The 27,472-nt window shown below is 39.6% G+C and overlaps 1 protein-coding gene across 1 annotated transcript; it reads left to right on the top strand.

Moving 5' to 3' along the window:
- The first annotated feature begins 15 nt into the window (after positions 1-15).
- LOC121429040 lies at positions 16-19,684 on the top strand. Its single transcript, XM_041625937.1, has 13 exons — positions 16-140; positions 1,503-1,646; positions 5,556-5,772; positions 9,082-9,386; positions 10,374-10,505; positions 11,069-11,748; positions 12,181-12,352; positions 12,810-12,926; positions 13,265-13,699; positions 14,248-16,233; positions 16,661-16,848; positions 18,558-18,732; positions 19,087-19,684. The coding sequence occupies exons 2-13, from the start codon at positions 1,523-1,525 to the stop codon at positions 19,356-19,358; spliced, it is 4,803 nt and encodes a 1,600-aa protein (XP_041481871.1). The 5' UTR covers positions 16-140; positions 1,503-1,522; the 3' UTR covers positions 19,359-19,684.
- Positions 19,685-27,472: the final 7,788 nt, after the last annotated feature.

Raw genomic sequence — 27,472 nt, 5'->3', positions numbered from 1 at the left:
ATCGCGCGCAGTCAAGAAGAATATCAGTAGATCGTCTGCTGGGAGCTGGGACAACTGGCAGTTTTTATTTTCCACAATAATTAGAGGAGAGTCCAATTATAAAGGGTTATATGGTTTTCTTTCGTCTAATCTTTATTCAGGTAGGTGCAACTATACAGGCTTTTAGTTAGTACATCAGTTACAATGCACAATAGCGGAAAAAGGGATGGCATATTTGGTCATAGTATGTTAATCTGACAGGACTTATTTGATTATTACTGTGCATTTAAATTCGATTTCATGCATCTTTCTATATGTTTGACAACTTTTTTTCTTCACGATTTTATTTTTTGTCTTAAATGCTTCACCATATCACATTGTTTGATCTACGACTTAAATTTCCATTGAATTAAATCGCAGGAGGTGCATTTTAGAATTAATGATTAATGATTCAACGGAAATCGATATAAAATATATCTACAAGCTCTTTCTCATGGAATGATTCTTAGTTCTTGCTAATTGTTGTTACCCATTTTAAGCCTTTTATTATTGTTATTACTAGTGTCATTATTATTGTTATTATTCTTAGCATTAGGCTGTTTAATATTATCATCATTAAACCATCATCATTACTACCATTGTCATAAATTTTGTGCTCAATATCTTTCTCACTGTTATTGTTTTATTATGATTGTCATTTTTATATTATTTTCGTCATTATGATTGTCGTTTTCATCATTTATCCTTCCTGATCTAATTTTCTTCATTATCATATTTTCCATTTCAATATGATTTGTTCGGTTTGTTCAAATTTTATCTTGCAAACAAACGAAACATTGTGTAATAAATATAGACAGGTAAATATGACTTTCATTCAAGCAATTAAACCGGGAAAAGGAAGATGTGAGCCAAACAAATCGCACCAAAAAAAGGGTAGGCCCTGTGATAGTGGTATTACAACTCTTGTAAGTGATTGATATGCATGTGTTATCGATTGCAAGTCACATTTTGGTCCTCGAATCAATTGATTGCACTTTTGAAGTCGACCGCTGATCTGATTCTTGTATCAACAAATACAAATTAATTTGCTTTAGTTAAACTTAATCTATTTCTTGTAAAATTGCCGCTACTGAAATTTACAAGTGATTGCAAATATTTTCTTGCAACCGCCCCCTTTGTATTATTTGCGACTACACACTCTTAAAACAAATTAGTCAAATTGACTAGACCAGTAGTCAGCTGGGAGCAACTGATATGGCAATCACTGATATTCCCATTTCTGACATATATTCTAGTCAGAAATAACTCTGTTCTAGTAAAATATGACTAAAAAATAATAAAATATGACTAGAATAACAGTTGCACCCAGCTGACCCTATTAACTAGTCATTTTTGACTGATTTGTTTTTAGAGTGCATATCTATTGAAATTTCTCTATACTTGTCAAGACAACTTGCATGTATTGATAGAAAATTACACCTTTGTCACTCACCACCCCCCCCTTTTCTAGTTTTTTCTAACAGGGAAACACTTAAGACCAATCATGGCGGGTCTTTCATGGACACAACTGGTTTTTATTTCGGCCATGGTTGCATGCCTGTCTTCGGCCAACGCAGCCAAAATAATGGACGATGATTTTTGGACTAATTTTATGTTCATGTATCAAAGTAAGTTTGAGGTAGTTTTGGATGTCAGGTTCATATGATTTCATTTCTTAATTGTTAATCTCAAATCATAAAATCACCTCACGAATAATTATAATTGCGACAATACTTAACATCTGTTTTGATCGATGTATTTCCATTTTTGTTAATAACATCGTCTTCCTTCTTCTACTTCTTCTTCTTCCTCCTCCTCCTCTTCTTCTTCTTCTTCTTCTTCTTCCTCCTCTTCTTCTCTTTCTTCTTCTTCTTCTTCTCCCCCCGCTCTCTCTCCCCTCTTTCTTTCTCTCGTCAAAAGTGCCTACTTCTGTGCCCCTCCCGATTTTTTGTTCAGGTTAAAGCCTTTTATTCTCTATCAAAAGCCTTAGTTCATGCCAAATTTTCTTTTAGCAATCGCACATTATATTAATGTAAAAAAAATTTTTTGAGATATTTGAAATTCTGAAAAAGATATCCGCCTCTCATTTTGGCGTTGGAAGAAATGCTGCATAAAAATGTTTGAATATTCATTTGGTCCATATTTCATTAAATCCTGGATATGCGTTTGGTGATGGTCATGATGGCGATTTTTTTTTATGTATAAAAAATCGTTTATTTTTATTTCCAACATAACAAATAAAATGGAAGTAATTACATTGACATTTGCATATAACAATATAATTATACAAACATTATAAATCGAGATACATGTATGTACATTATACTGGTATTTAAGAAGCTAGTTATAGAGTTTTAGAGTACATCTCTTATTAACTGCTTGTATAGGTAACGACGGTGATTATGATGTACACGTGTATGGTGATTATGATAATAACTTTCTCGACAAACTCTTGCCCTGGGAAATGACTACATAGTTCTTCTTTCATCAAATATGGTTCATAATATTCAAATGAATCAAAAGACATCTATTTCCTACAGAGGACTATGTTCAGTTATTCCATAATCCCCTTTCCAATCAAATGAATCATATAAGATTATATTATTGTTGCTATGTCTTACTCAGCCTCTGGCAAAATCGTAAAAAATAGAATTTCGCCAAAAATGGGTGGGTCATTTTTTTCCGAAAAGTATGATTGAAAAAAACGTTATTATTTAATGGACTATATGTCCATCGTTCACGCGGAATACCAAGATTTATTTTCTTTCATTTATAAGCTTTCAAAACTAAAATTGTATTTATCTAAAATGGTTGTTTCATCCAGTTTGACATTTGGGGCCTAAATTCAGTGTCAAAAGAGAGAAACTGTATCATGGCATTGTTCAAGTTATGAAACTAGTTTACATTACTTCTATACGTTCACCACAATGATTTTCTACGTGCTAGCCTTGACCGTCCGAAGTTTATTTTGACGACATATTTTTTTCTTCTCTCTTTTGAGACACCATTGAACGAAACGCGAGAATAAACACGGTGGATTGTGTTTGTCGACGTTGGTATTGAAATATTATTTGATTTCTGCTTGAGATGGAATATTACTGGCCTGGAGGCTTTTGTTCATTTTGTTTGCTGTACTACTCGGAGATAGCAGTGAACAAGGGAGGGGTGGGGAGGGACAGAGAGAGAGAGAGCAAAAAAGATAGATAGAGAGAAAGAGAGAGGGGGGAGGAGAGGCTTGGTGGTGCCTGGGCGAGATAAAAATATAAATTTGCGGAGTCAATTTAGCCACGCCTGTTAATGCAAGCGATGTTTTCTGATCATTGGCCTCATCTTCCTTTCCCCCATTCTTCTCCTTTTTCTCCTTCTTCATTTATGTCGGGGCTCGATCGGAAACAATTGGCTTGATTAGTGTTGCATAATGAGAGAGTCCAGCACTATTTCATTTTCCCACTGGCCAATGACGAAACAACTTCGTATAGGCTATCTTTTGATTATGATAAATGAGTTACATATGAAAGGCACCGAAATGAACATAAGTAGGGGAAGGCGGGGTAAGTTGAGCATAGGGGCAAGTTGAGCCACCAGCCCCAGGCCAATAATGAATGAGTCAGACATTGTGGTGGTGTCATGTATTGATGACCCATAGCATAACCCCTAACCCCACCATATTGTTTTCAACTTTGAAACAAAAAGTAGTTTTTTAGAGGGAAAAATATGAATTTCAGCCAAAAAAGTAAAAAAAGAGTGTGAAATAGATAAGTGCTTTATAAACACACATGTCTTTAAATATAATAAAGACATGATAACAACATTATTAGTCCAGGTATGGATCTTCATTCTTGTCATAGTCTTTTATATGATGGATGCATAATAAATGTGTGGATACAAAATTATCGCACTAAATTCGGACTGGGGTAAGTTGAGCCAAACAGCATGGGGCAAGTTGAGCCATGGTAATTCCTATGGTAATGTATCTTAAAAAACAAACAAACCATAAAATCGATTGAAATGCTGGTTGAATGGAGTAAATTTACATGGCTGCTCTTTTCCTTTAAAGAATGTTAGTATTTATAGAGAATTAGCAAGTGAAAAGACTTTAAACGAAAATTTGACATGCTGGTTCTCCCCTCATACATTTTGTACATAGTTTTTGTGGCTCAACTTACCCCAGAAGGTGGCTCAAACTTACCCCATATATGGGGCAAGTTGAGCCATTTGACATCGTTTTTTTCAAAGGTCACGATGACTTTCAGTGTGGGGATAGAAAGTTATATATAAGCGGAAAATATTTCAGAAGAATTAAATTTCAAGGCAAGGTACTTATTTTGACAAGATTATTAATCATATCAGTTCTAACATGCAAAAAGCAAAAACTGTCACAACTTACCCCGCCTTCCCCTACCCTTAAAACTAATTGAGTGCTGCAATTGATATGAAATGATCAGAGAGAGAGGGGGGAGCGAGAGTTTCTAAACCCAAATCTGCACTGTGAACAAATTTCAGTACTGTTTATCAACTCATCGAACCAAGAGCGAGTAAAAATTTTCCGTTATAAATGGGTCAAGTTTGAGCAAACACGCAGAACAAAATAATGGAAAACTTGGAAAGGAATAACTGCGCTAATTTTGAGCTAATAAGTTTTGTTTGATTTTTTATGGATTCACTGACGTTTTGCAGGATAAAATTAAACATTTTTTTTTAATTTGAGGTCAGCCTATCTCTTAACGTTACGAATCAGTTTTGAACTTGAGGAAAAGAAATCAAGAGCATGAAATACAAGTACGAAACGTCAAGATACGTGACGGTTACTTTTTATATTATTTTAAAAACACACATTAAGATTGTTGTCAGATCCATTCAGCATTACCTTTAACCGTTCAAGTATGTCATTTTATTGATGCTTTGAATATATTATAATAACGACCTCCGGGATAAATAAGAATCACATTTTTACACGTGCTCGTACCTGTCACAAATTGATATTTTAAGCATTTTGTTCGCTCATGGGCAGCCAATGACATTGTAGTGAACTGTTTTGTTTTGTTGTGTTAATTGTTACACGGGGTCACCGAACGAGCATCTGTATTTTGAGCTTTATTGATCATAGTTCGAGCTAATACTTAGCTAGCATGAACAAAAAAGTCACATTTTTTAATTTTATTACAGAAAGAAGAGATGAAACAGTTTCCTTCCCGTAAAATAAGATATTTTAAATAGTAGTAAAATGTTTATTAATCTTAAATGAAGATATAATTCCTCTCTCCCCCTCCCTCTTCCCCCCTTCTCTCTCTCTCTCTCTCCCTCTACCTCCTTTCCTCTCTCTTTCCTCCTTTCTCTCTCTCTGTCTTTAAAGTTACTTATTTTTGTTATGTTCCTTTCAAAAGGGGCTCTTTTCACTAGCTCTGCATCTTTGTGGTCCCAAACATTTCATGTTATATTTCGTTGCGCAAAACTAGTGTAATGTATAGTTTGGTTGGTTGGTTTGAAAAAAAAAACTTGAGCTTCAACTTCCTATGTCCATCTTTCTTCTTCTCAAGATCAAACAACTTGCGGTCATGGCAGGATGCCGGCAGAGCCCACGGAACCCGCTGAGATGGAGGGTGACGGCGAGATGACGATGACGACGATGATGGGGGCCAAGAACGCAATGGAAGGCGAGTTCCCATGGCAGGCTGCTATCTTCCATCAATCGTACAAGGTCTGTGGTGCAGCTCTCATCCACGAGGAGTGGCTCATAACATCCGCAAGCTGTCTGTAAGTATCAAACACGGCCAGGAGAGGTGCCCAAGAAAAGGGGAAACCACCTCCCACGTCAATTTTTTTTAATGAGAAAAATTGATGAGAAAATGACAGGGAATATGAGGGGAGGGAAAGCACACAAAAATAAAGACTTTGTGACTGTTTATCAATTGACCATACGTAGTAGGACCATCATGTCTCAAATGACAACTGATATCCACATTATATTGTAAAACACGCAGATGTCTTTATGTACCCTTATCTCACTGGGCTTGCAACTACGGTTCGCGACTAACTCGTGGGAGTCCGTTTCATAAAACTAGTTTCAATAACGACTTTACAATAACAGAAATAAGCTACTGAAATTCTTCAAACTGATTGGCTGATAGTCAATTTGTTATAGAAATCTTGCATTTTTGTGTCACCTGCTAAGCAGAGTGAGACTATAGGCGCCGCTTTTCCGACGGCGACGGCGGCGGCGGCGTCAACATCAAATCTTAACCTGAGGTTAAGTTTTTGAAATGACGTCATAACTTAGAAAGTATATGGACCTAGTTAATAAAACTTGGCCATAAGGTTAATCAAGTATTACTGAACATCCTATTAGAGTTTCATGTCACATGACCAAGGTCAAAGGTCATTTAGGGTCAATGAACTTAGACCATATTGGAGGAATCAACATCGAAATCTTAACCTGAGGTTAAGTTTTTGAAATGTCATCATAACTTAGAAAATATATGGACCTAGTTCATGAAACTTGGACATAAGGTTAATCAAGTATCACTGAACATCCTGCATGAGTTTCACGTCACATGACCAAGGTCAAAGGTCATTTAGGGTCAATGAACTTTGGCCGAATTGCGGATATCTGTTGAATTCCCATCATAACTTTGAAAGTTTATGGATCTGATTCATGAAACTTGTACATAAGAGTAATCAAGTATCACTGAACATCCTGTGCGAGTTTCAGGTCACATGATCAAGGTCAAAGGTCATGTAAGGTCAATGAACTTTGGCCATGTTGGTTTTTTTTTTGTTGAATAACCATCATATCTCTGTAAGTTTATTGGTCTAGTTCATAAAAAGTGGACATAAGAGTAACCATGTATCACTGAACATCTTGTGCGAGTTAGAGTAGTATTCAAAGTCAGCACTGCTGCTATATTGAACCGCGTGATGCAGGTGAGACGGCCAGAGGCATCCACTTGTTTATTATATGAAAAGGAACCCAGATTTGGGTAGTTGCAGAGTATTGAGTATCCGAGACATCACAAGACGATCGAACATGCTCGATTTTTAAATACGTATTCAAGACTTTTTCTAGTTTTTCGATGTCACCGCGGCGTCTCCGAGCGATCTCCATCAGATGCAGAGACTTTACGGTGACTAATTCCATCCACAACTACTGAAACGTCGTGAAGATCTGCAAGAGACCATGAAAGGCCCTATCTGACCAATACAGACGTTTCTGTGACCTCTCATGCAGAGGATAGTTGCGGGGACGTTTCAAACAAGAAAGATAATTTGGTCTTACAAGAAAAGAGACGTTTCTTCGACATCTTGGGGTCCGCCTTGCGACATCTTCCGACAAGAGACAAGTACTTGCCCGACAGTCGTGGGGATGTTGCAGTGACGTCTCAGATACTTTTCTTCGTTGGAGCGGCTGCCCAGGAACATCTACTTATAGACGTCACAGCAAATTGGGACTTTGCAGAAACATTCCTGCGATTGTTTGGCAAGTGCTTGCCTTCTCGGGACAATTCGCAGAGATTTTTCTGAGATGTTGCAGAGACGTCTCCAAAGATGTCTCCTTGGTTAGATCAAAGAAACCTTTGCATTTGAGACGCCCGTCAACTGCAATGTCTGAGACGTCGCAGGGACGTCCTCTTTGGTGAGATATGGTATTTTCATGGTCTCCTGCAGGTATGCGCGACGTCTTCTAGAGGTCTCTGAGACTTCGCAAAGACTTCCCGGAGACTTCTCAGCAGTAGGTGATGTAATAAGTCTCTACGACATCTCTGCAACTGATGGAGATATAGCGAAGACTGGAAAAGATATCCAAAAACGCCCAGTAAATCGAGCATGTTCTATTTTCTGTAACTTCTCGGAGACTTAATAATTTTAAGGAGATGTCTGGGAGATGCAGCGGAGATGTTTCTGCAACTAGGGTGCCCATTTCATAAACCTGTTATTCTCTTTTAAATGTTAATTATAATTTTTAAGCTACTGAAATCAATTGATTTTATTGGTTGATAGTGAACTTGTTTTCAAAAATTCTGCATTTTTTATAATAAGAAATACAAATGAAACGGGACCTTGGAGTTGAAAACTTGTCCGGAAGTAGTTGCAAACTCTTTGAAACACTCGTAAAGACTAATAAAGGTGTTTAATGAATTCTTTGCTACCCCTCCTGTAAACGGAATACGCTGTTTTCACACCGAGACTGAAAACGAACTCAAGAACATAGTATTAATAACAAAGTACGCGTCAAATGGCAAAGAACAGCTGGGAGGTCTTTGTCGATAATTTATGAACCGGGACAGCAATTTCGTCCTAAGTTTCAGAGCTGACGAAAAATGGCAAATATGTCGTTTATCCAGAGTCCAAGGCGAAAGTGCTGTTTTGATTCACCAACTTTCGACAAAGACTTCTTGGTTGCTCTTTGTCATAAAGAGCATTTACAATAATTTTCTATGTTCTTGAATCCGTTTTGCGTCTCATTGCAATTAAAAACTCCATGGCACCTCTCGGGAACATCATGGAATACATCATGCGTGAACAATACACTGATTTTGTAGGGCAATACAATATATCGATGCACCTTTCAGCTCCGAGCACCTGGAGACGAGCTATTCTATTCACCCGCTTTATATATATATATATATATATATATATATATATATAATCAATGAGGCTCGGTGTTTGGAATCTACTTTGCATGATGGAGTATTGATATGTCAGGCAAATCTCTGTTACTTTCATGTCAATAGGTTTATCCATGGGAACAAAGACGTTTTATCTGTACATGCTTATAAATGTATTTAGATTTACATTGAATTTCGCTTCTTTACCTGGTGTAGTCATATCATGTAACACAGCTTCCAGCGTGAAATTACATGTAGTTGCTCTCTTGTATTTGTTTAAAGAGCTTTTTTATCATTATTTCTTGAAATCGAATCGGTCTTAATAAAGAACAATGGCAAAATAAGTTCAGATTCATTTTAATGTATTGCTTGACAGTTTTATTCAATCGATAGAAGAAATCTTCTATTTTTGGAACATTTGCATTATCCGTGTCATAATGTTGATATCTCGCCCCACCAGCCCCTTCCTCCACGACACGAAGTCGTACAAGGTTGTCGTCGGGACGACATCTGTGCTCAAGAGTGACACGATGGTTGAGGACAACCCCAATATGCAATACAGCACGGTGGAAGAGTTCTACGTGCATCCCCACTACGATGCAAGGCAATGGGCTCACGATGTCGCTCTCGTCAAGGTAGAGAAGGCCTTCGAACTCAATGACTACGTCAATGTCGTCTGCCTCCCGATGCCAACGATGCAAGGCCACTTCCATGGTGGTTTGAAGGCGACGGTGGCCGCCTTTGGGACCCCTATGATGAAGATGGGTGAGTTTAGTTACGACATCAACGACGGCGATGATAATGATGATGCTACTGCATCTGCTGTCGATGATGGGAGATGATGACTTTTTTGTTTTAAATCATATTTTATTTCTTCCTCATATCAGATGAAAAAATGAATATAACATGACATCATTAACATAATTGTTTCAAGTTTACGCGTAAACCTTTTAACATGGTAAGAAAAGGAATATAATGTATATGAATTTCAAATGTAAACTTAGAATCAATCTGCTCACATTTCTTTAACAACTTATAATCACGAAAGGATTAATACAGAAGAGAATCCGGGTACAAACACAACAGCAAAATCTCTATTAGCTGAATTACGATAATACACTTATAATCTGTATATAAAACTCGAGTTATACAAGATTCTTTTTTGTTCCTCCCTCGTTTACCATACTCTTCAATCAAACTGATTAATGAGGAAGTTATATTAATAAAAAAAAAACATACACACAACTTAAAACCAGACCCTTAGCTACACTTAACCCCCAACCCATAAATGACGAATAAATAATAATAATGGTAATAAAAAATAATTTGAGAAGAAAAAAGAATGATGATGACCGCGATTACAGGAACGATATAATAGTGACGATTGAGATAGTACTCGGTGATAAATGTTGTGTTGACGATGACGATGGTGATAATGATGATGATGATGATTATGATGTTGTTTGCGAATATAATAGTTATAATTATGCTAAAGATAATGATTTTAACGATGATGGTGTTGATGGCGGTGTTTATGATTATGTTTGTGATGGTCATTATGTGTGATAAAGGTCATGATTGTGAAGATGATGATGATGGTGGTGGTGATGATAATGATGATGATGATTGGGATAATAATCATGATCATCATTACCGGCAAATTTAGGATTAAAATTTATTTCCCATGTTGCAGCAATTAAATCTTGAGCTGTACTTTAATTTTTATTTTATTTTTTGTGTTTGTGTTGGTAGAGCCTAAATGCCCGGTTGTGGAAGAGGGCGCTTTTGGAGCCTGTGCCGAATTATGCATGTCAGATGATAACTGCGCAGAAAATGAAAAATGTTGCAGCAACGGTTGTGGCCGTCAGTGCGTACAGTTGCCAGGTAAGGAGATTTAAGACTTCAGCTATCAGTGGTGCTACAACAACAATAATGACACAACAAAGACATCAAACAAAATCACCATCATAAAAATATAAATTGAATCAGTCTTGCCATAGTTACGACGGAGAAACCGACTCCAGGGTCACATCTTACAAAGAATTGCGACTGATCTGATCAACCAAAACTATAGAAAGCCAGCAACATCAACATCTAAATTGCATGTTCGTTCTAAATATTTTGCAGATCTGATGTATATTCATTCATTCATTCAATGTTTTTTTGAAAATTCGATGTTTTCTCTTTTTATCACAAAGGACATTGTGTCAAAGTCCTGGAAGAAAATTTATGACATTGGTGTATTTCCATGTAGTTGAGATGATCAGATCAATCGTAACTCTTTGAAATACGAGACCAAAGCTATTATGTTATTTCTAAGGACATACAGTCGGTTAGTATGAAGACGGTTTTGTTGGTTGGTATAACTATATCATAGATCATTCATTCACCTTGGTTCTACTTGTATAACAAGTCCCTTACATTTCTGTGGTTCTATTCCGATACAGCGCCACCAACGATGATGCCCGATATGGAAGAGCTAGGCATCAAGCCTGGTGTTCTCCACAAGTTCAAACTGCCACTCCTAAACATATCTACGTGTAGGAGCAAGTTTAGGGACAACCTCCCTGACGGGCTCTTCTGCGCCGGCGGGATGATGGGGGGCATGAAGCAGGATGACATGATGCCGATGGGAGGTTTGGATAAGAAGATGGAAGGAGGCCTCTTGCCTTTCCTCAAGAAGATGATGATGATGGTGAAGATGAAAGAAGGAGAAATGGAAGGAGAGGACATGATGGGAGAGGAAGGGATGATGAGGATGATGGAGATGATGGAGCAAATGAAGGAGGATGGGGAGTTCAACTTCAACATTCTCCCCGTCATGGCGCATCTTTTGGATCTCGTTGACGGGAAGAAGGGCGCGGTCGGACGCAACGGGATGCGGGAGCCCGGAGCCTGGTCGCTAGGATACGAGGATCTCATGAAGGGGAAGATGATGGAAGGAGAAGAGATGGACGAGGAGCCGGAAGAGGAAGAGGAGGAGCAAGATAGAGAGAGGGAAGGCACAGACGGTGAAATGATGATGGGAGAGAAGGATATGGAGATGGAAAAGATGATGAAGATGATGATGGAATCTGGGATGGACAAGGAGGAGATAATGAAGATGATGATGATGAAACAATGCAAGGTAAAATTCTTTTCATTTATAATTTGTTCGATTGATCAATCAATGTATTATCATGATTATTTGATCCATCGATCAATAATCATATCATTATCAATTGTTGCATTTATTTTTATAAATACTTTTTAAACTTTACTTTATGCCTTCCATTCGAAAGATTGGTATCATGTTGCCTCTTCTCCACGATCTGCCATCAGTCTGCCATCTAATCAGAATAATTAGAAGGCATCGGCCACATTATCTGTCCAGCTCTTTAGGGCTCTCCTCATTGGCAGTTGTCTTTCGTCGTGGTATCGTTTGATAAAGAGTTATTGGCAATCACTATGCAGCTGTTTTCTACAACGCACGAATTCCTTTTAAAAAATATCATGAAAATGTGCAAGTCAAATCACAACGGACGGCTTACTTTCAACATTCTCTCCTTCTCAATCCTAGGGTGACAAGGGTGGTCCGTTGGTTGCCCAAGTCAATGGCAAGTGGTACCTACTTGGAGTGACCAGCCTTCCCTTCGGATGCCTTCACGATGGCTCACCCGGCCTTTTCTCCCAAGTGGACGTCCTCAAGAAATGGATCAAGCCAATCTTCAACGGCAAGATGCCCAAAGGAAGTAAGCTAACTTACTTTTAAAATTTGTCTAATGCCTAAGGTTTGGTGACTTGACCTTGTAAACGGTATCAACAATGACAATTGCTATCGACTAATTCAGTTATTTTTTGTCAAGCATAAAATAAGCTTTAGAAGAATCGCTTTATTGCGCTCAAGAAGTTGCAGTGACCCTCTTTCTATCACATAATATTAGGTATACTTTTAATTCTGACTTTTATCGGTGATACCAACATAATCTCTACTAAAATAATGATGTAAAATGTTTGAGAGATTCTTTTCATACTTTCAAGGCAACATCCTCTACTTGACACCAACAATCGTTAGTTTTTCATTCTGTTTAGGGGGTCATAACTTCTGTCAAGGATGAAAAAATACGTTAAGCTGTTGAGAAGATAATGTGCTTGTTCAGAAAGAAATAACGGATCTCCTGTCCATGACTTTAAATTATTTCTTTGCAGAGAAAATGTTTTGTGGAGCTGGCGAGTTCTCTTGTGGTGACGGCTGGTGTATCCCGGAGGAGCATCGATGTGACGGCCTCAAGGACTGTACTCTCGGAACGGACGAACACTTCTGCGGTAAGAACGGTTGGCTTAATCCCATGAAGCCAACAACGAAAAGTGACTGAGAAATAAATTTCCTCAAAGACCAATAGCCACATTCAAAAGAAATATCAGGGCACCATAGCGTTAAGCACAGCGATTGATGCAGAGGATGATTTCTACAAGATCTTGATTAAGGATGTGAACAATAATTGATCTATCGGGATGTTTTGAGTTTGTTTTAAAGATAACATCAAGGTTTGATGATAAAATCATGTCGGTGTGAAATGCGAGCGTAGCCGCTGCATGAAATATGATAAAAAAGTGAAATTGTTTTTTGTTTCTCTTACTCAAATTGCTTCTTATTAAAACAGACGGCGCTCTGAAGGGATACAACCCCTACTTCCACCAGGCCATCGAACACGAGTCAATGGCCCACAACTTCACGGTCAGGTCCAAGGCCCAGTGCGCTCTGGCCTGCCTCAAGGCACCATTCCTCTGTCCTGGCTTCGATGTCTGGGTCATGCCAAAGGGAATGATGATGCCGGACATGCCGAGCATGGGCGATTCGATGCCGGGGATGATGGGCGAGGACGAAGGGATGGAGATGGACGGTCACGATGGTGACATGCCGAAGCCGCACATGATCTGCGTCCTTGCCGATACGATGTCCAAGGTCCACCACGTCAACGCGTCGCTGGGCATGTTGATGAAGAAGATGTCGATGTCGGATGATATGGGTGACGATATGGAAGACGAACTCAAGTTCCATGTTCACTTCAAGCTACCTCGCTCGGCACCGATAACAGGTAGGCTTTAGAAGATGCGTACCCTGTAGCAAAAAGACTTACAACCAATCGTAAATCCAATTTACGACTGATATCGATCACAACATCAATTACGTATTTTGTGTTTTATGAGGTTGATAAATTATATGTAAACCTTAAAGGCGAATGTTACACCCGAATATATTCTTCTATATATTGTTGGGAGCAGTGAATTTACATCATGAATGCAATGAATAAAATCTACAATCTATGCTGGTGAAGCCCTTCTTTAGTTTTGCTTGAAGTTATTGAGCGAAATAGTATTAATTTTTCCCACATCGAAACTCTTTCCAGTTCCTTTTCCTCAGTGAAAACAGTTAATGTCCAATAGATGCTTTTTTCTTATGAGCGTTGCATATTTTCTTTCACAATGAATGATCTAATCCTCAATGACAGAAAATATGTATTTTGCTATCAAAATCAGCTTCTTTATGCTCCGTTATATAATAATGGTTTTCAAAAATGGCTACTTATGATTTGCTCCAAACCACATGATATGAAAGATGTTTCAATTCCTTTTTTTTCTGCAGCTCTGTTGTCACCCGCCCTGAACCTGCGGTCCAAGACGGGATTGATCGTCTCGCCTTCCTTCATCCTCGGCGAGAACCTGTCCAAGCACATCGGGGATCCTCACCTCGTCCTGACGTTGGTCAAGAAAGCCTTGATCGAGAAGCTGGTGATGCTGGCCCACAAGGGATGCGTCATGCACCACGAGCAGTGGCCGAAGATAGAGGAGAAGAAGATGATGCTGAAGCACCTGGGAATGGTTGCCAAGGAGATGGGGCATAAGATGATGATGATGCATGCCAGGATGACCCCGACGGGTGGGGAGATGGACGAAGAGATGCAGATGGAGATGATGAACGCCGTGTTGGAGATGAAGAAGAACATGACCTGGGTGAAGGAGCACGCGTACGAGCTGCACAAGAATGTTTCGAAGCTGCTCTGGGAGGTCAACATGTCATGCGACATCCACAACATCTCTAGCCACGTCCACGAGATGCTCCAAAAAGTTCTTTCCAACTTCTCCTGCGGCATGGATGATGGTATGGGCGAGGGCATGGATATGATGAATGGCACAAGCATGTTCGAGATGCTGATGAAGAAGGTTGGACTGTATAACATGTACCACGTGAATATGATGATGATGAAGATGAAGATGGGAGGGAACATGACGATGGGCGGAGACATGGGGATGGGCGGAGACATGGGAATGGGCGGAGGCATGGGAATGGGTATCTTGAGCCACCTGGAAGGAATGATGATGGACAGCGGAAGTTTGCTTGGTGACATCTGGAGTATCCTCGGCAACCACGACATGATGTCGATGATGATGACGGAGATGATGATGCCTTCTGATGAGGAAACGATGCCGCCCGATGAGGGTATGATGCCAGAAGACGAGGGCATGATGGAGGAAGGAGAAGACATGATGCCGGAGGGCGGAAAATATATGAAGATGAACATTACTGTAATGAAACACAAGCTGGTGATGAAGATTAAAACAATCGCCGCCATAATGATGATGGGGAAATGCAACAAGACAGGCTATTCTGAGAAGATGGGTATGGGGGATATGATGCATATGATGATGGGCGGTGGTATGGGAGGAGACATGATGGGCGGCGACATGATGGGCGGCGACATGATGGGCGGAGACATGATGGGCGGAGACATGATGGGCGGAGACATGATGAGCGGCGACATGATGATGGGCGGGAACATGACGATGAAAAACTGGACTAAGGAGCACCATATGATGTTCAAGTTCATCATGATGTTGAAGTCCTGGCCAATGGGTCATCACACCTGGTCTATCCTGCAATCTCCTCATCGCGCCAACAACTTCCACTTCCGGGCCTTGACCTCTAAGGGTCCCTACACCTGCGACAACGTGCCCCGTGACTTCGGGCTCCTCGCTGTCAAAGGGGGGAAACTTCCGGTGCCGGCTCTGATCTTGGGCGAGATCATGAGGAAAAAGGCCGTGATGATGATGAAGGCTGGTGACGGAGAGATTCCGGACGAGATGAAGATGATGATGAAGAAGGGCATCATGCATTTCATGATGTCGATGATTCCACCAGAGATGATGATGACGATGATGATGGAAGGAGGGATGATGGAGGAGATGGAGGGCATGATGGAAAACGCCATGGGCATGGTGTTTGAAATGATGATGGGCGGGGAGAACATGATGGACGGGGATATGATGATGGGCGAAGACATGATGATGGGCGGAGACATGCCAATGGGTGGAGACATGCCAGTGGGCGGAGACGGAATGCCGAGAGAAGGGGACATGGAAAAGGAGATCTCGGAGGAAATGAAGGAAAAACTTCACGAGATGTTCGAAAAGCTCTACGAAAAGATTATGATGAAGGAAGGACAGGGAATAGCCAGATGTCTTGGAAAACTCTACAAGAATCCAGGTATCTGGGTTGCAGGATCGCACGCTCTCGTCAAACAGTATTCTAACAAGCCTTACAAGCACGGCGTCGTCATGGAGTATAAAGCAGGTTTGTGGCCAGATTAAAGGAATTGTCCAGGCTGAAAATATTCATATCTCAATAAATAGAGTAAAATTCACCAAGCACAATACTGAAAATTCGATCAAAATCGGATAACAAAATAACAAAGTTATTGAATTTTAAAGATTTGATTATTCCGGTGAAACAGCTCTAGGCATGTCTTTATGAATATTCATTAGGTGGGCTGATGATGTCATATCCCCACTTGTTCTTTTGTATTTTATTATATGAAATTAGGTTTATTCCAAATTTGTCTACCAAGAACTAAAACAATTGGATTTACAGCTGATTAAGTGCATTTTTTCAAATAAGTGTATATCAGTATTTGTTCTACTAACGGATAGAATAAGACATAACTCATGTAAATTGTTCCATCAAGAATCGATTCGTCTACTTTCTCCTACCCGCTCTTCAGATTACTCATGCGACGAGACTCACACATCGCCCGCCGGGATTCTGACGTCACCAATGTTCCCTCTGAAGTACCCGAGCAACGTAGAATGCAACCAGAAGATTGTGGCGCCTCCAGGTTACGTGGTCGCTCTCGTTATGCTCCGCTTCAAGACCCAGTGGGATGCCCATTGCATGCAAGATAAACTGTCGGTAAGTTTACGAGATATTGCGAGAAAGTACGAGAAAATTACGAGACAACGTATACTTTGGCCCCTATTCCACAGAACTGAGACCCTTGAAAGGCCACTGGAAAACCAAAAATTGGCACTTAGGCTCCCGTTTCATAATTTTGTTATTAAAAAATTAGCAAATTTCTACAAATCGTTTACTACAGTCTAATCATATTTAATGATTTCAGTAGCGTTAAATTGTTATTGCAAATTTGTTATAATAACACGTCTTATGAAACTGGTCCAAGGTCTTGCAGCAGTCTGCAAAGCCAGTAAAATATCCTGTCTCTGTGGAACGGTTTTGAAATTCCTGAAAGACCACAACAACTTCCCACGCAATATCGACATGATTGGAGCTTAAGGATATTGAAAGAGCGCTGAAATATCAAGGAAGTGTCGTGTTCTTTAAAGGAGAATGAAACCATTGGAACAAGATAGCTTGTGTGAAAACAGAAAAATCAAAGAAACAGATCAACGAAAGTTTGAGAAAAATCGGACAAATAATGAGAAAGTTATGAGCATCTGAATATTGCAATCACTAATGCTATGGAGATAGCAAATTGGCAATGCGACAAAGATGTGTGATGTCACCTGTGAACAACTCTCCCCATTACTTTAGTATATATTTCACTTGAATTGCCTCTTTTATCACATCTATCCATAGATCATGTGTTCTTTCTACATGAGGGCATGTAATACATATTTTTAAGAATACATCATGGATAAAGAGTTTGTATCATCATAAGAAAAAGCAAAAAGAGACATTTTGAGGGTATTTTATAGTCCACCAAAGGGAAAGTTGTTCATCAGTGACATCACATATCCTTGTCGCATTGCCAAAAGGAGGATCTCCAAAGCAATACTGATTACAATATTCAAATGCTCATAACTTTCTCATTATTTGTCCGATTTTTCTCAGACTTTCTTTATTCTTATTCTTTGATTTTTCTGTTTCTACACAAGCCTATTTGTTCCAAAGGTTTCATTCCCCTTTAAGAAGTTTTCAGCAGTATTGTTGACAGATCATTATGCAAGAATTGAGCATTTGAATTAGTAATTTAGATGTTGATGTTACATTAGATATGCTATATCCCAGGTAGCAATACAGCGTTGGACCAACGTTGGGAAAAATATTTCTACGTTGCCTCAACGTTGGCATGCTACGTTGCATCATCATAGAAGTGTACGCGGATACATGGTTAGTCCAACAATGTTTCCAACTTTGGTCCAACATTGTCTGGAAAGTTGATCCATTGTTGACTGAATCGTTATTTACGTCATTGGTATAACATAGGTGATCAACGTGAAGCAATGGTGGAAGTACGCACACATACATCGTTAGTCCAACGTTGTAATAACGTTGGTTGGCAACTCTATTCCAATGTTGGCTGAATTACACCGTTGGTAAACGTAGGATCAACGTTGAATAAAGTCCAACGTTGCATCAACGATGGCAAGCAATGTTGTATCATCGATATAAGTGTGCGCACATACATCGTCAGACCAACAACGTTCCTAACGTCAATTCAACGTTGATCCGTCAAGTTTTTCCACCGTCCAACGACTTTCGAGTTTCCAACGTTGACTTGTCACCTGGGATGTGTATGTATCAGTGTTAGGTTTTAAAGTACGGCATGATTCTTTGCTACGAAAGTCTATCTAACTACAAATTTGTTGCCATGCCAACAGGTCTACGACTACGATGGCGAATCAGACGAGTGGTCTAAGCTGGGTCAAAGGTCATTCTGTGGTTCCAAGGTGCCTCTTGTCTTCCGGTCAAGCGGTCGTAAGATGCATGTCAAGTTTGAATCTGATCACGGCATAGAGGATACCGGGTTCAAGGCCGTGTACATGTTCGTCCCAGGTAAGATTGGAAATAAATCCATTGAAAATGAAATAAATCCATTAACGATCAAATCAATCCATTTAGATTAGCGATTAATCTTTTCAGATAAGAAAATAATCCATTTGGAAAATCAATCTGTAAGGATCCGTTATTAGAGTGAAATTACAATCATCAAGATTGGTTTCTAAATGCATTGAGATTAGATATTTGATTTTATTTCAGATTTCAGATTCGTTCCTAATCTAAATGATTTAAAGTCCTGTCACACAGCGTATAATATCCAGCATGTCCAACATAAATGTCGGAGGGGGGGGTACCACTATGATCAAATGGTATCAAACTGTCTATCCTCCATCTCCAACACTATTTCAGAACACAAGATGGATAGGATGCCAATGCCCATGCCGATGCCTACCGACCCCTCGGATAGGCCTACCAGCGACGGTCGCGAAAGACTAGATAGCGAGATGGTTTGGCGCATGATGGCACTCGCTGACGAAGCCGAGACTTACAAGATTGCCATGATCGCCGTCGCCTGTGTCCTCGGCGCCGTTCTGATCATCAGCATGGTCGTTATGTACCATCATTTCAACCGCAAGATCAAGAAGACTTCGGAGAAGGACCAGTTGAACACTAAATTGTAGATCGTAATTGGTTCATTGATAGAACAAATTGCAATAAATCATTGTGACATAGTACATAGTATTTGTGGTATAGCGTAATGGCATTTTTTAAAACTTATTTTGTTTCTTCAAGGCTACAAAAAGCTCGTACAGTCAGAAATCGTATCCTGTAACGCAGCCACATCCTTAACCAATGACGCCCCAGCATGGCGGGATTTCTGTTCATGAACCTCGTATTCATTAGAACACTATGCAAGTATTCGTTAAAAAATAGATGACTTGTGCACAGTCAAATTCTACAGAATACTAATAGTATATCATTACATAACTCGAAATATATTCATCAATAACGCAAAATGTGACGTATGCGTGATTCCTTTAGTGTCTAATAACATCAAATAAGATATTTTGTAAAGGGTAGCATACAGTTCTATGGGGAAAAAAGTTGAAACCTATTTTTATTGAATTTAAAATACTGATCTAAGAAACCCCAGTCAACAACCACAACATCAACAACACAGATTCTGGTTTTGACTCAAATATAACTCTACGAGATTTACGCAGTATCTTTAGAATGAAAGAATATAATCTGGCGCTGCACAGCCGCTGCTGGGCCCACGATCAATTGGGCAAAGCAAATTTTCGGAGTATTTCATTCCATGTCTATTTCGAACAATAATATATGGATTTTCATTTTTCAGATTAAAAAAAATTGATACAAATTTATTTATTTTGGGGCAATTTATGTTTCCTTATTTCTGACCCTCTTTAAGTAATATTTGACTGGGGTTATCGAGATAGACTTGAATTTCTGATGTTCTTAATGTCTGATTTTACAAAAGTGAGGTTCTATGTGTATATTTGGATAAAAGTTATTTGGAAAAATGTTGATATATTTGCAATCAATCCGTGTCCTTTGAAAAGGCTGTCTAGTAGTAATTCCAGGCCTAATCATCATTATGCAATAATGCGTATTAATAAACAGTTCGATTAGGAAATTTTGTTGTATTGTATTTCATTCCAGTATCCAAGTAAATATCCTGAAATGAAATTAATGTCACTTTTTTAAGAAATGAAAAAAGCTCATTTAATTTTGTTAAAAAGAAAATTTAAAACAGATTAGTGAAAGCAATGGACTACAAAAGCTGGTTTTCACGTGACGATGGAGTTGCAATTGAACTCAGCTCTATAAATCGAACGCATCTCGATTTCATAAAGCTAAAATATATGCAACGGTTCCGATGGCGGTTCATTGAAGTTTGCCCACAAAAATAGAAGCAATCAGAGTAATAAGTTCTTAAGAGTTGTAGGCTAATTCATTTCAATGGGTAAAAACAAGGTGCGTGTTGCTTTGTTAGGCAAGCGCAATTCAAAGGGAAATTGTAGGACCGCTGTAACCCGAGAGAATTGGCAAACTTCTTTGATTATCAATGGCTCTGCAATATGTGCAAACCGCAGTGAAAGACCCAATTAGCGTATTCTATATAACATCTACATCGCAGACGCTTTTGGGAACGTTGGGAATCTATTGAAAATGTCCGTCAAATCACAATGGAAAGATTAGAGGTCATTGTCGAAAGTTGGTGGACCGGGACAGCACATCGTCTCATAAGATTCGGATCAGACGAAAATTGCGAATATGTCGTTTATCTAGAGATCAGTAGGACACTACTATTTTGATTCACCGATTTTCGACAAAGGCTGTTTTGTTATGAAGGCTTTCATGACAAATGATTTCATGTGTTAAGAAAGCGTCTGTGAAGTTATTTCTAAAATGCTCTACGGTCACGGAGGCCCAAGTTAATTATGCGGACTTCATGCCTGACTGGAAACCGTTCTTTTGCTGCTAAATGAGATTGGTATTTTTATATTGGAGGCAAACAGATATTTTGCATTCATTGCAAATGCGTTATTGAAAGTAATTCTACGTGCGTCCGGCATACAATGATAATTAGGACTTTTGTATAGGCCCTATGCCCATTAACCGTTTTATTCTTTGAGCTGCATGATCGCGGTATTTTTCTGACCATCCCACCTTTGCAGCCCAATACCTTATGGAAGAAGAAAAACCTATGGAAGCTTAAAAGTGCCACCGAGATGTTGAGATAATTATCTCGGGAAGTCGACATCTTGATAGCAAAAGATAAGATGACGAGATCCTGGATCTCATCATGTCGACATCTTTTAGAAGAGATGATGAGATGACAAGATCCTGGATCTCATCATGTCAACATCTTTTAGAAGAGATGATGAGATGACAAGATCCCGGATCTCATCATGTCAACATCTTTTAGAAGAGATGTTGAGATGACAAGATCCCGGATCTCATCATGTTGACATCTTTTAGAAGAGATGATGAGATGACAAGATCCTGGATCTCATCATGTTGACATCTTTTGGAAGAGATGATGAGATGACTAGATCCCGGATCTCATCATGTTGACATCTTGTAGAAGAGATGATGAGATGATGAGATGATCTTGTCATCTCAACATCTCTTCTTAAGATGTTGACATGATGAGATCCAGGATCTTGTCATCTCATCATCTCTTCTACAAGATGTCAACATGATGGATCCAGGATCTTGTCATCTCATCATCTCTTCTACAAGATGTCAACATGATGAGATCCGGGATCTTGTCATCTCATCATCTCTTCTAAAAGATGTTGACATGATGAGATCCAGGATCTTGTCATCTCATCATCTCTTCTAAAAGATGTCGACATGATGAGATCCAGGATCTCGTCATCTCAACATCTCTTCTAAAAGATGTTGACATGATGAGATCCAGGATCTTGTCATCTCATCATCTCTTCTAAAAGATGTCAACATGATGAGATCCAGGATCTCGTCATCTTATCTTTTGCTATCAAGATGTCGACTTCCCGAGATAATTATCTCAACATCTCGGTGGCACTTTTAAGCTTCCATAAAAACCTTTCGTCGCTTGGTTAAAATTCTTTACATTGTTATGTTTGTTCAAATGACCTCTCGTTTCTTCCATTGGGATAGGTAACTTTCAAAGCATGATAAGCATGCCTGACATAGCAGGATGAAGAAATTGCATAGAGGATCGAGGTGACTGAAATGCACATCAACGGACACTTTGTACTTGCCCATAAAGCAACTGTTAAATACAAGTCGCTTGTGGACGCATTGTTGCATTCCAGTTGATCTAATGAAAAACATCATTCAAAAGAATATATAAGATGAGTAAGCCTATTCATGATTAAAGTGTGTGCTTGCTTATCTCATTGAAAAAAAGTACCACGCCATCTGAGTACAAATGACCTTCTGATGATCATGCGTAGAATGGAATTGCAAACTGGTCTATTTCTTTGCCTCAACCGCCCTCAAAAATGGTCGCAGATTTTCAAGGACCTATTATAATTGTCATCATTAATTAGGCAAGTTAATTTACGCCCATTTTTAGGGAGGTCAGCTTGGAGCTATACCTCTGCGTGACGACGAGGTGATTTGGAGGCTCAGATGATATAGGAGAATGACATAACGAATATTGGACGCAATGGTCAAGGGACAAACTGATAATTGGACCATTTGGTCATTGGACGAATCATTGATGTATAGAAAAAACGCTTATAGACCAAATGGTGATGTTAGATGATGCAGACTTTCTACTTAATGGAATTGGACCAGATTGCGTATTGGCTTTGGACCAATCGGCAATTTACTGATGAAACGAACAATTCGGACGACCCAGTCCACCGACGCCATCGACCACGGTTTTTCTAATGAGGGCGATATGCGATTTGGTCGCTTCTTCGGGCCAAGTCAGGCGCTCTTCTGATTCTCTGTTTCCTGTCTTCTGTTTTTGCTTTTGATCTTGCAAGCCACCGAAGCCGGGATCAAGTTCTCAATCCATGTGAGTACATCAATTAATCCTTATCCCTCCAAGGAACGTAATGCCAGATTGTATGAATTTACGATGTTTCATTGTTTCGGCAACATCAAAAAATTGTCAATAAGGAGACTCATCATCAAATCGCGGTGTTGTTTTTATCAATTATTTGCATATTCTTATAAGACACTCTTCACAATAATTGCATGCAATTATGTACACGTTCATACAAGTAAAATACATATGCCATGTTGAAAAAGGAATACAGAATAATTTTCAGTGCCTTTCGAATAAAATAAAGAAAAATGGGCATATACTAACTATATTTGATACCTAGTTGAAAATGAAAAAAAAAAGAAATTAGAATAACGCCAATGGGTTACAACAATAAATTCCACATGCCCACGGAGGAATCAAACTTTGTTGCAGATTATGTTAGGAAAAGGTTAAATTATTCACATTTCATGTAACAAAATACAAAGAAAAAGTGGTCGATGACGTCAGATATTCCCTCATTTGCTTGGCGACCAGGACGTGCGTGTAATAAGCCAGTTCACCGTCAGAAGCTCATAATCAACTATTTTCAAATGACCTTTGCGATTTTTCATGAGGATGAGCACGAGAAATTTTAAAATGAAGATGTTGTGTAAGCTTTCTTGGCAAGGTATTCAAACTATATGAAAGAAACGCATTGTAAAGACCTGGGGAGCGTTGAACATTTTGGTCCAACAAGTTCCTTGACTCTGATTGGCTGAGAGGCACTGTTACTATTGTAACTGTCGGATAAAATAGGAAAACGTCCGACAAGTCCTTTCATGAAACGTTCCCCATGTGACTGTAATAGTATACATCAGTGGAGCGTTTCATGAAATGTCTTGTCGGAGTTTTATCCGACAGTTACAATAGCATAGTTGCTTCTCAGCCAATCAAAATCCAGGAAAGTTGTTAGATGGACCGAAATTTTGACGAAACGCTCCCCTGTGGTAAAGTTCAGAAATTCTCTTTCTTTTATTTCCTGCTTTTTTCACCTTATACTATTGTGTGGGCTACTGTTCAATACTTTTCTTCATCGCCTGTGGAGTTTCTATTTCTCTGCTTTTCTCCCCTCTGCCTCCTCTTTATAACCCCAATCTCCATCTGACCTCCTCTCTTATTAACCCCCTCTTTTTCTATCCCATTCTCCCCTCTGCCTCCCTCTCTTTCTACCCCCCCCCCCTCCCCTCTGTCTCCCTCTTTTTCTACCCCTCTCCCCTCTGCCTCCCTCTCTTTCTACCCCCTTCCGTCTCCCTCTTTTTCTACCCCTCTCACTCCCTCTTTTTCACCTCTCCCCTCTCTTTCTAACTCCCATATTCCCTCTGTCTCCCTCTCTTTCTACCCCCTTTCCCCTCTACCTCCCTCTCCCTACCTCCTTACCCTTTCCCCTCTGCCTTCCTCTCTTTTAATCTCCTCTCCCTCCCTCTTTTTCTACCCCCCCCCCTCTGCCTTCCTCTGTTTTTTATCCCGTCTCCCACTCTCTTTTTCTATCCCCATTTGCCTCCATCTCTCTCTAATCCCCCTCTCCCTCCTATTTTGCTACCCCCTCCACCCTCTCCCTCCCTCTTTTTCTAACCCCCATCTCCCTCCCTCTCCTCCCTCTTTTTCTACCCCCTCTGCCTCCCTCTTTTTCTAATCCTCTCACCCCTCTGACTCCGTCTTTTTCTACCCCCCCTGCCTCCATCTTTCTAACCTCTCTACCTCCCCTCTGACTCCCTCACTTTCTACCCCCCCCCCCCCCCGCTCTTTCTAACTCCCCTTCCATCACTTTCTAACCCTTTCCCCCATCTGCCTCCCTCTTATTCTAACCTCCTCTGTCTCCCTCTCGCTCTAACCACTTTCTCCCTCTTTTTCTACCCACCCCCTCTGCCTCCCTCCCTTTCCAACACCCTCTGCCTCCATCCGTTTCTAACCCCCCTCTCTCCCTCTGCCTCCTTTTCTAGCCCCCTCCCCTCTGCCTCCCTTTCTAACACCCTCTGCCTCCATCTCTATCTAACCCACTTCACCCCTCTCCCTCCCTCTTTTTCTAACCCATCTGCCTCCCCCTCTGACTCCCTCCTCTAAAATACCTCTCTCCCTCCCTTTCTAACCCCCTCTCCTCTCTGCCTACTTATTCTAACCCACTCCCCCTCTGCATTTCTCTATTTCTACCCCCTCTGCCTCCCTCTTCTTCTACCCCCCCCCCCCCTGCCTCCCTTTTTCTAACCCCCTCCTCTCTCTCCCCCTGCCTCCCTTTTTTTCTACCCGCTATTTTTCTACCCTCCTCTCCTTCTGTTTCTATCCCCCCTTACTCCCTCTCTTTCTTACCCCCCTTCCCCTCTATTTCTATACCCCCTATCCCCCCTTTCCCTCCATCTCTAACCCCCTCTCTACATCCCTCCCTTCTATTCCTTTACTTTATTTTTATTTGGCCACCGGGGGGGGGGGGGGCACTTACACTGACAAATGGATACCACTCGTGACCATGGGGTTTTGAAAAGCACCGTAAATAAGTATTTTCCATGTTCTGAAAATGCACCCCTTAAGTATTGGCGTTGTGAAATCCTACCCTATAACAAAACGGTATTCCCTTACTTTGACCCCCTAAACAAGTACAACAGTTTACCAGCCCTAGCATTAGCAGCAATCCTTTTTTTCTAGTATGTATATACACATTTGACTTACACCAGAGAAGCAAATTAAACAAACAAACAAGTTATGAGTAAGTTTCCCAGGACCTCCCTATCTCCCACAGGACCCTAAACATGTAGTGTTGGTGCAAAAGGTACATCCTTTATTAACTATTTTAGTCTTTTTATACACTTGCAAATTGGACCATAAACACGAAGCTTTCCTTGCAAAATATACACCCTTTTTTCATTATTTTAGCATTTTTGACACCCTTATTACGTTCCGTCGTAACGCGCCCTATCTTTAAAAAGAGATCCTTTTACGTGTTTCTTTGGTCACTCGGTATCCACTGCCCCTCCCCCCCTCATTGCATCAGCATCTTTCCATACACTTTACCAAACACTTTTTTTTTATTGTAACACATTACAAAACAAGACAATACAACTATCTTTTCAATACATGTTTTTCTTTCTATTCTCTTCCTCGCTTCCATTTTGTATTATTGCACATAAAGTTGAATATGCGAGTTTATAAGTGGCACAGAACATACACGTATCTACACAAGTCCATAAATGACTTTACATGATCAAACATTACATTTGGTTCTTAACATTAAAAAGTCATCACAATTTTTGTTTTTCATTATCTGTTATCAGCACCAGCCCTTCTAAGCGAATACAATCTATATTACATGGATATGAAATAAATCCAGATACTGTGTTGTAGTTAGGGACTACAGACTACCGGTAGTCAAACTCTTGGTTTATATTCCATCCTTAAAATTCATTATTGATCTCAAAGGATTTGAATTCAAGTCTTAAAATCTCAATTTTGATGAAAATGATGAAAATTTCACCATCATGCTTGTATGATTTTTCTCTTTTTAATTCAAATCAACTTTTTTTGAGTGAATTTGTCATTTACAACAGAATATCCAACTGTGTAAGAGTAAAACTCCAAAAATAGAAATACATTGGGTAAATAGTAGGGGAAGGCGGGGTAAGTTGTGACAGATTTTGCTTTTTGCATGTTAGAATTGATATGATTAATAATCTTGTCGAAATAAGTACCTTGCCTTGAAATTTAATTCTTCTGAAATATTTTCCACCTACATATAACTTTCTATCCCCACACTGAAAGTCATCGTGACCTTTGAAAAAAACGATGTCAAATGGCTCAACTTGCCCCATATATGGGGTAAGTTTGAGCCACCTTCTGGGGTAAGTTGAGCCACAAAAACTATGTACAAAATGTATGAGGGGGAACCAGCATGTCAATTTTTTGTTTAAAGTCTTTTCACTTGCTAATTCTCTATAAATACTAACATCCTTTAAAAGGAAAAGAGCAGTCATGTAAATTTGCTCCTTTCAGCCAGCATTTCAATCGATTTTTATGGTTTGTTTGTTTTTTAAGATACATTACCATAGGAAATGCCGTTTGGCTCAACTTACCCCAGTCCGAACTTAGTGCGGTAATTTTGTATCCACACATTTATTATGCATCCATCATATAAAAGACTATGACAAGAATGAAGATCCATACCTGGACTAATAATGTTGTTATCATGTCTTTATTATATTTAAAGACGTGTGTGTTTATAAAGCACTTATCTATTTCACACTCTTTTTTACT

Source organism: Lytechinus variegatus, chromosome 15 (genome assembly GCF_018143015.1).
Source record: "Lytechinus variegatus isolate NC3 chromosome 15, Lvar_3.0, whole genome shotgun sequence".
Classification (NCBI taxonomy): domain Eukaryota; kingdom Metazoa; phylum Echinodermata; class Echinoidea; order Temnopleuroida; family Toxopneustidae; genus Lytechinus; species Lytechinus variegatus.
The sequence above is the reverse complement of the archived record's forward strand: the minus strand, read 5'-3'. Positions and strand labels throughout refer to the sequence as shown.

Coding starts and splice junctions, on each gene's coding strand:
- LOC121429040 (XM_041625937.1), top strand. CDS start 1,523: ATGGCGGGTCTTTCATGGACACAACTGGTTTTTATTTCGGCCATGGTT. Junction 1,647..5,555: donor TTTTATGTTCATGTATCAAA/GTAAGTTTGAGG, acceptor CTTCTTCTCAAG/ATCAAACAACTTGCGGTCAT. Junction 16,849..18,557: donor GCATGCAAGATAAACTGTCG/GTAAGTTTACGA, acceptor CCATGCCAACAG/GTCTACGACTACGATGGCGA.